We start from the raw sequence: 10,065 nt of genomic DNA, 5'->3' as shown, positions 1-10,065 counted from the left end.
ATGCATCGACTGTTTTCAACGATTTTTGGATAGAAAAGTGCCCCGTAACCTCCGTAGATTCAGTCTCTTGAAATAAATGGCGCGCGCTCAGTCTTAATCTGGGCTGATTTTTTATTTCGTATCGAGTGAAAAAAGTTTTACTCTCATCAAAAGTAATAAAAAAATTAACAAACTAAATTTGTAAATTAAGACAAAAGTTATCAAACGAAAACGTAAAAATACGATTTCGTAGATTATTGTTAAAAATTTTAACAGTCGTGCGCGAAAGTAAAAAAGTAAAATAGTTAGGCTCTACGGCGCGATATTGACGTTGAAGGAACAAAAATCCATGACTTGACAACGAATTTCACGAGTATTCAGTCCTGAATTTTTCCCGCCTAATCTTAATTCATAAAATATATAGAGTACCTAATATAATATATATGTATACGTTTCAGTAAGTAAGAACCGAAGAGTTTAAATGATCCCGTTTTTTACTTACGAAATAAATAACGCTTCTGAAGCTTTTGAGATTACTTGATTAAATTTTCCATCTATCGTCTCAATCATGTAAAACAAAGGGCCAGCACGATGTGGCGCACTGAGTAAATTTTCACGATCCAATAAAATCTTTCAAATAAAAACAACAATTAAATAATTCCGAGACGACTCGTTATGCTACGTCGTTCTTTCACCTAACCCTATTTTCGATAACCAAACCATCTCTCTCGTTCTTATTGTTTCATCAAAAGAAAGATGGAAAAAGAAAAAAAAAAACAAAAAAAAAAAAAAATACAAAGAATACGCTTTTAATTAAATTAAAATGTAAGAGAGAAAAAAAAAAATCTACAATCGTGAAAACTTTGTCACATGGTCGTGCTGATCCTGTAAATGATTTCAAGCAGCGAGTCTCTCGACAATGGGGTAAGGGTGAGCGCAACCGGAAAGAAGAAGAAAAAAAGAAAACTAAATCAATGGAAAGGGATATAGCAATTCTTTCCTCGACGCCTTCGGAAGGCCTCCCCCACGCTCCCTCGGTAGGGAGGGGAAAAAAAAAAAACCAAAGTTTAGACAAAAGGGGCCACCTTGTTCTCCCCGCGGTCGTCCACTCAGACGCGAGCCAAGGTGTCATCGTTGGCTGGCTCTTCCTCCTTCTTGAGCCCCAGGTTCTTGACGGTCGGCACGATGACACTGACGTCGTTCAAGCTGCCAGCCTCGAGCCTAGGGGTGCGATTGACCGAGAGGTCCTCGACCTCGTCCTCCATGCTCAGATCGGCAGCGGCGACGAGCTGCTGCTGGTGCTGTTGGGCCATGAGCAGGGCGGTCGGGGGTGGACTGGGCGTGCGCCTCGACATGTCCATGACCTCGTCGTGGGACTCGTTGTCGCCGCCGACGCTGCTGCTGCCCGTGAGGTCGTTGTCCCTGCCGTAGCCGTTGTCGCTGCTGTAGCCGTTCATGTCAACGTCGTGCTCGGACATGGCGTCGCTGCATATCGCGCTCGGCCGGTTGCCGTAAATGCTGCCGTTGACCCCCGAGGGGTAGGGAAAGCAGGCGCTGCTCTCGATGCCGCTGGCCACGGTCTGGACAGAGGAGATGCCGCGCGGGGCGCTGCTGCGCGATGGTAAGATCCCGGCCTTCTTGAGCTTGTCGTAGAGGGTGCGCGAGGGCACCTTGTACTGTCGGGCCGCCTGGAGGGCGCTCATTTTTTTCTCCCGCACCGCGGTCATCGCGTCCATTATGTTCTCCCGCGTGTACTGCTTGTACCGCTTCCACTCGGGCCTCGTCGACGACGAGCCTCCCCCGTTACCTGAAACCCATTCATTTTACTTTATTACTCACGGACAAATGTACATCATCTGTTTTTCATTAAGTATGAGCAATAAAAAATACCTGATCTGTGGCCGTTGCTGCCCGGCGCGTGGTAGCTGTTCCTGGGCGAGGTGTTGTTCCGCCTCTCGTCCTCGGACATCTCGGCGCTGTTGCGCCTGTCGGCGTCGCGGAGTAGCCCGTTGCTGCTCGTCGCGTTGTTGTAGGCCAGCTCGAGGCCGAGCTCGGACTGCTGGTGGTCGATGCTCATCGGTTGGGAGCTGTCGGCCAAGACGCTGCGGAGGATGGCGTTCGAGTGCAGGTGGCTCGAGTGCTTCTTCTTGGTGAGGGGCGAGCTCTCGGTCAAGTTCTCGTAGGTGCTGCTCAGCACCGGGTGCTGCGGTTGGTGGTGAACGAGGTGGGGCGCCTCGGGCAGGGACTTGCTGTCGCCGTAGATGTGGTGGCTGGGCTTGGTCATGCCCGGGAAAGCCGCCCAGTAGGGTATATGGCTCGAGGCACTCTCGAGCAGGGATTTTCCATTGTGGTGGTGGTTGTTGTTGCTGCTGCTGGTATTGTTGTTATTGTTGCTGATCACGGCGCTGCTGCTGCTGCTGCTGGTGGTGGTGGTGGTGGTGGTGGTGCCGTTGTTTATGATGCTGCTGCTGTTGGCAACACCAGCACTGCCACTGCCACCGGTGCTGCTGCAGTTGAGGAAGCTCGGGGCAGCTGCTGGCAGGTGGTTGGGCGATATGTAGCCGCTGCTGTGGGCCACGCTGCTGGTCGTGCTGTTGCCGATCGTTGGCGACGGCGAGATCGAATTGTCCGGCTCCTCGCACTTGACCTGCGAATCCCTCGCCAGACCCTTCACCTGCAAATCAAAATGCAATATTGTATATAAATCAAGAGATACATAAACATACATCTGATGGCTGTGTATGTATGGCGAGAACCCACCTTGAGAAAAGTCGCGACTTTAAGGAGTTCATCGAGCTCGTTGCGCTCGACGTTGACCTCGCCTTTGTACATGTAGTTGAGGATCGACCTGAGCTCGATGTGCTTGACGTTACTGAGTATGATGATGGGGTGCTCGCAGGGATTTTTCATAAACAGTTCCTGAAAGTAGGCGGAACAGGCGGCTAGGACCATTTTGTGGCACTTGATGGCGGGTCCGTCGTAGCCGGCCACGGTGACGTCGGTGAAGGCCTCGATGGCAAAGAGCTGCTCGAACGCCAGCACAAAGTTCGACTTGTGATTGTTCCAGCGCAGGCAGTAGTGTTGCGGTATTACTTCACCCATTTTTACGGCTGTTCTCTGCTTATCTGCGAACCGACAACAATCCCACGTGCACGTTAATTTTTTGTACCCAACTTTTTCACAATTTTCACCATACGGTGTTACATGACTGTGTGATTGGACGATTTTTATTTTGCCGCGTACAAAACCCATGACTTTTGTGTTTCTATGGAATCAACGTAACGCGCGTGAAACGGAAAAAATTACAACGATTACACGATGCAAAAACAAAAAAAAAAAAAAAAAAAAAACACTATCGAGGAACAAACCGATCCCACAACAAGTACACACGTGTGCGAGTTTTACCCAGAAATGATACCTCTTTTACACCGCAAAAAAACAAAAAAAAAAACAATATCATTGAACAGAACAACAAACAGAAGTGAAGGTTTGTATGTACAATTCGTGTGAAAAAGACACGCAGAGGCCATTCTGCCCAATGTACAACTGTACATTGGTACGAAAGTAAATTGCAACGCAACAATAAGAATGTCGCGTGCGATGGGTGATGGTTGCGTTGTTATACCTACGCACACAATGTTATTAACCTTATGTAAAAGTAGCCGCCGCCCGCACAGGGGATACAGAGCGCAATACTGGCATTGGAAATCGGGGGAGCTGTTGCACTACCGATTTTTTTTATTTATGTGTCGATTTATTTTCCCCTCTATTCACGAACGCATACGCAATAGTATACGGTGCTATGGTACAGCAGCCAATGATGTTGCAAAATCACGCAAGCTCATGTGCAAAAAGAGCAAACGCTCGCGATAGCGATAACGATCGGGCGTCGAAAGGTACGAGAAAAAGAGTGGATCGTTTCGCCTCGAGGCGCAATACGCGACTGACGTAACTATTATGGTGTAGAAAAGAAGAAAAAAAAAAAGTACAGTATACGAAGGGCCGGAACAATAATAACATCATCAAAAACACACGCGAGAGAGTGTAGAGGTGAGCGGGTGGCACGCGTGCAAAGTGAAATACGCGGAAGAACTACCATACACTATACATATGTATACGTGTTACAGCAGCAGTGCGGCGCCGCGCGGCTCGCGACCTTGAAAGAAAAACGAAAAACACGCGCTAACAAACGCGGACTCCGAGGCGGCGGTTAGATATGGCTTTTTCGTGTAACATCGACAGTGGTGCGTCTAATTCGCTTTTCGCGATCTACGTCAATGTTTTTATTTTTCTTCGTGTCGTTACGAAAGAGGGGAGCCGACGATAGAATTCGCACTATTGGCTGGCAAGTGGGTGGGCGTGTGCTTGGCGTTCTCTCCTACGTATGATTTTTTTTTTTTTTTTTTTTTCCTCTCTGCTTCGTTCGGGTTGGTTGATCGTCGCTAAAAAAACATGCTATTGTTCGGACTCGCTTTGATTCGCGAAAAATATTACTATCTTCAAATGTTAACATTTTTTCACCCTTTCCTTCACCACGAGCGCATAAGGGTAAGCTATATTTCGGAGTTTTTGCGATTTGAATGAAAAATTCTCATCCGAGCCAGCATCGGTAATGAAATTTTGCACTGGCGGAATTTGTCAAATGAACGCGCAAAGTCACGTATAGATAAAGATTAGATAATTTTTTTAGCGCACGAAAACAAGAGTACCTACACTTGTTTCACAAAGTAAACAAGTTTCATTGTTACATAATTTCACATAGTTTTATCGATTTATTTGAAGGACAGACATCGGTATAAGTAGTTTATTATGTCCAAATTCTGTTGACCGTGTACGAGTTGCAATGTAAAACAGTGTATCAGATTTGTTTTTAATTTTTACTTGGTGTAATTTCAATGTAAATGTGTGATAAATGTACAACTTAATTGTTTTCTTCGATGCATTGTCAATTAAAAATTATTTAATCAGTCCCCATTTCGTTCAATGATTTTCAGCTACTTTTTTTTTTTTTTTTTTTTTTTACTCATTGGATAACGATAAATTCACCAACTGTAGAATGAATACATATACGCCCAAATTTCCACGCAGCAATTTTGCCATTGAAATTCATGAAATTGTATCGCAATCACTCAATAGGTATAGCTAGCGGTTGGGAAAAATAGGCTCAAAACGTTATCTTCGGCAAATGGAAAATCCGGAAAATATACGCGTCAAAAAAAAAAAAAAAATTCGAGGTCGATAAAGTGAAAGAAACCCAATCAGCTCTGCTGATAGAAAAGAAAAAAAAAAAAAATTGTCATCGTTATTTTTGATTTTGCACTTTGGACGGCGAGGAAAAGAAATTTTCTACACGCAAATGCAAGCGCAAGATCATTCCCGACGACGCCCATTATGTGGAAGGAGTACAGAGGAAAGTAAAAATGTAAGTGTAGGCACTGCTGTACGAATAAGAAGAAAAAAAAAGTTTAAGCACGTATTACGTATGTATACGAGAATGATAAGTAGAGAGAGAAGGAGAGAAAAACAGGCAAGCGTGAGTATACACGTATATATATATATAGCAATGGCCAAGGGGTCCGTGCACACACTAGTCTCCTTCTCTGTCCATCCCGTTCGTAATACAAGATTTCCCTCCACTCTTTGGATCACCATGCCATCATGCCATGCCTTCACAGGCTGCTTGTGTGTATGTAATACCTACACACACAATGTGTCTATATCTCTATACCTACTCGAATACTTACAAACCCCGAAAAACGCAACAGCTGCGCCGTAATGTGTACCATATACCGTCTCATCCATTGCTATCTACTCGTATACGTATATAAGGCATACTCGAATTGCGAAACTGTGCTAACGCACATCACGTGTGTGTGTAGTACACGCTGTGACAATAATTTAAACTCGTCATTTCCATAATGCGTATAAGGTAAAAGCACCAGTACGGGAACACTTCCTAAATTGCACCAGTAGATTGAACAGCTTGAATAAACTATTTTCAATTTAAGTGGATAAAAAAAAATGTTTCTGATATCCTTTGATCGTTCTGTAGATAAAACAAAATTTATATTTCAGTAAGTCTTTATACTCAACGAGAAAAAAATTATTTATTCGTGCAACTTGTATGAGGTGGCTTGTGAGACTGTTCAGGTACTGGTACCATTAGGTTTTACCTATACCCAGTACTCGAACACATAAAAATGATTGAAATCACTGTTAATCGATAATAATAGTATGTCAAGCCAGTCGTTATAGTTTTCATAATATGTTACCAATGAAATTAGAAAGAAATTTTTCGATTTGATTATTTGCAATACATAATAAAAATAGAAATCAGTAGAAGGCAGCTAACATAACCTCTCTCCCATTTAATTAACATGGGATGTTCAAGTACTCGGTCAAAAATACGTATCGGTACCAATACCTGAACACACTGTTCATCTACTGGGTCATTGGTAAAAAAACTTTAAAATTAATTTATTAATTGTACACATGACCTAGAAAAACTTTTTTGTTTTTTTTTTTAAAGGAAAAAATATAAACTTACTGGCGCAATGACTGTTTTGTTGTTATGCAAATCAGAAATTCAATAAAAATGAGAAAACAAAGACTTTATGGAAAAAGTGTTCACGTACTGGTGCTTTTACCTTACACACACGGACGATAGCTCAAACGATAAAAAATGCTATACGAAGAGTATGTATATGCGTAAAAGTCGTCAGTAATTGCGTTACTCGCGAGGTTGACAAATTTTTTTAAGGTAAAAAATTGCACGCGTATTTTTATATTACGGATACACGGATAGACTCAACTGTACGGAAAAAAAAAACACCAATTACAAAGGCACATGAGATAGTTTGTGTCGTCAATAGATTTTTCTAGCATTTTATAAAAATACGTACATGTCACAAAATGCCACAAACAAAACTATTATAAATTCAAACGTTGCCTAATTGGTATCTCATACATCTGTCAGTCATTAGCAACAAGACATATTAAAAGCAAAACATTTTTTGAAGACATTTCATTTACATGCATTCACTTGATAAATATATGTATGGGTAAATTATCAATATATACATTTACGAAACTAAAACACACAGTGTCGGAGGGACAGACTCCGAATATTTCAAAACTTTACTCCGTAAACACTCCAAGATCCATAATACCAACCGTTTCAGTTTGCTCCAATATCTCTACCTACCTCTCACGAGAGTCCCTCGAAAAAGCGCAGCGATGGCTATGTACTTTCACGATTTTCAATTAGCAAAGAGTCCCGGGTCGGGGGTGTACTGTTTGCCTTTACCGAATATTGTAAAACTACACCGATAAGTTTCCCATCCCACAGGTGTGTTGGTACAATGAATGCTGCTCTACGTTTCGGTGCGAGCCTGAGCGTTCGTGTCATCGCAATCTTTAGAGATACCCACTCGGCGCGGCAAACTTTGGCCATTTATTTCCGATTAACCGGCCATTAAGCTGCGATCGCTCTCTCTGCACGTCCGCTTCATCGTTAAGATAGCGCGTGAGATTTTTCAATATGTTTGTTATTATTTAAACGACATTGCAACGAAATAAAAATGATCGAACCCACAATGAAAACGGGGTGTTGTGATGTGTATACAAAAAAAAAAGAAAAGTCGCGAGGCTTTGTTACACGGACGATAATAAACAATTAAGTCATCGAAATCATTCGTCTAATCACTTAAGTGCCTATTAGCTGATGCGTCTGTACAACATGTATATAATACAGCTATATCGTCACTGCCGTCATCGTCGTCGGCAAACGTGTGTACGTAGGTATATTATATAGCTGTGCCGATACAATACTAATACGTACGCGTGTATGATAAAAATAAAGGTAGAAAGTACGATGATCATTGAATATTATAATACATGTATTACGCTATTCCCCGACGATGCCAATAATAATGACTTATCCACTCGCCACACCACTGAAATTGGCGATTATACGCGCGATTGTGCTTGTCGAAGGTGCGACGAATCATTATAATAATAATATACTTTTGCGTTTCTTTTCCAATTGCACTGATATCTTTTTTGGCGATTAAAAGACAATGGCCAAAACCAGGGAGAAACCGATCGTTAGCCGCTGCTTTCGGATAACACATGCACGTACACATGTATGGATATGAATTTTAATACGAAAATAATTGCAAAGTTTGGACAGCTATATATTATACTCACAAGTGTCGCGTCGCGACGATCGTTTCCTTCGAACGAGAAAGATAAGGAATCAATGTATCTCGATACCTGTGCCGCTTGCAAGAGTGGAGTTCGGATATACCTTTGATCGAGCGAAATGGCTTCGAGCGAAAATGACCGAAAATGTCCACAACGTGTCTCTCGACGCACGCGCGTCACTTGGAAAATACGAAATGCGAGAGGGGGAGATGGGGGGGGGAAGAAAACACCCCGATGTACGCACACGCGCACCCAGAGGCAATTTTAATGCGTTTCGACGGAAATTAATGCACGTTGTGGGGAAAATCGGGGATTATAAAAAGTTTGAGAAAAACATTACGCGACGTCTTTTTGACATTTTTCGGTGTATACATGCATACGTACCATAGAATGACACTCTTTACGAAGACAAGGCGGGTATTACTAATTAAAATATACAAATAATCTCACGAGCGAATTCGCAAGAGCGAAAGGCAAGTGATGCGAGCGTATGACGCGTCAGCCGCGTACGCGTGTTATATACGTACATACATGTATATATACGTAGGTAAAATTTGTACAACACAGCAGCTTCGCGAGCGGGTGCGCGAATCTCAAGCTCAGCTGTGCGCGCGCGAGCTTCTGATGGGTATATACCCGAAACACTGTTACACACACGGCGTGTACGTACTTTAACGTGGTGAATCAAGCTCGCTTGTGTGAGTTTTGTTTTTGTGCGAAGCTCCGTAGTACTATGAATCGAGCTGCGTAGTACGCAAGTACGGTTTAGGTACGACGCATATGTATACATATATATATATATATACGAGTATCGAGCGAAAATATACGTGCCAAGGGCGTGCGGGCATATATACACATGTTATTATGGGAGTACGTAATATGTAGGTATGTATATGAAAAAGGAAAAACAATATTACCGTGATGCCCAAGTTTTTTTCTCTGGTGCTGTTTTTCTTCCTCTCCTCTCTTCTACTTGATCGATGGGCGAATAATCAAAGTCGCTACGATGAGCACTGATAGTCGCGTGAGAAATACTACTAGAGTCACGTGTTCAGCTGAATTTGTTTTGCTTTTGAGTTTTTTTAAAACAGTTTTACTTTAATTTTGTCAGTTTGTTCACAATCGATGCGTCACAAGATCGACGACGGGCTGCTCGAGTCGAAACGTAGGAAAAAAACTGCACCAACCGTGTTTGCTCGAAATCGGGGGGCGCGAGTCCAAGCCGATGTTCAAACTTTGCGCCGAGTTCTCGTACGTGTGTTTATATGCACAGGGTAACTCGCACTGTCACCAAAACCAAAAAACAAAACCAAAAAAAACAACTAATTGTTCACCACCCACGGATAGTCCCGTACTTGGTGCAACAATAACTTTCAACTCGCATAATGTCAAGTATGGGTACTGTCACACCGAACGAACGAACGAACGACGACTGAATGCTTGATCTCCTGCAGAGCAGTAGGGCGAGAGCGAGTCAGGAAAATTTTCGATACGTTGAAGATAAAACAAAGTCAAAAAAAAAAATCCGTCGCAGTTGCACCGCGTGTCAGGCGCGCGTCCGTCTCTCTATTAAACGACTCTCGCAACTTGTTCGTCTTGTTGGCCTCATCGGCGCAGTTTCGCCTCTCCGCACGGCCTAAATGCAGAGCTGATGCCTGGCCGCCGTGTTGCTCTACTCGTTATGTTATATTTCTCTCTTTTTCTAGCTCTCCTCCCTCCTTTGGCGCTTGGCCTATGCTGTACGCGATGCCGCTGCTTTTCCGCTCGTCAATTCTCATGTGTAGCTCCGTCCTCTTCTACACGCACTTTTCCCTCCCTCCTTTTTTGGTTAGTAGATACTTTTCTTCCCCCCCCCCGTTTTTCCCTCTCTCTGTCTCTCTC

At 43.2% G+C, this 10,065-nt stretch overlaps 1 protein-coding gene across 1 annotated transcript; it reads right to left on the bottom strand.

Moving 5' to 3' along the window:
- Positions 1 to 789: 789 nt before the first annotated feature.
- Positions 790 to 9,780, bottom strand: LOC106642710 (uncharacterized). Its single transcript, XM_089597002.1, has 4 exons — positions 9,102 to 9,780; positions 2,740 to 3,104; positions 1,870 to 2,653; positions 790 to 1,786 (listed from the first exon to the last, which is right to left on the bottom strand). The coding sequence occupies exons 2-4, from the start codon at positions 3,079 to 3,081 to the stop codon at positions 1,089 to 1,091; spliced, it is 1,824 nt and encodes a 607-aa protein (XP_089453128.1). The 5' UTR covers positions 3,082 to 3,104; positions 9,102 to 9,780; the 3' UTR covers positions 790 to 1,088.
- Positions 9,781 to 10,065: the final 285 nt, after the last annotated feature.

This window comes from Copidosoma floridanum, unplaced genomic scaffold (assembly GCF_036245765.1).
Source record: "Copidosoma floridanum isolate Cflo_tuat_1 unplaced genomic scaffold, Cflo_Japanese_pri ptg000030l, whole genome shotgun sequence".
Taxonomy (NCBI): Eukaryota; Metazoa; Arthropoda; class Insecta; order Hymenoptera; family Encyrtidae; genus Copidosoma; species Copidosoma floridanum.
The sequence above is the reverse complement of the archived record's forward strand: the minus strand, read 5'-3'. Positions and strand labels throughout refer to the sequence as shown.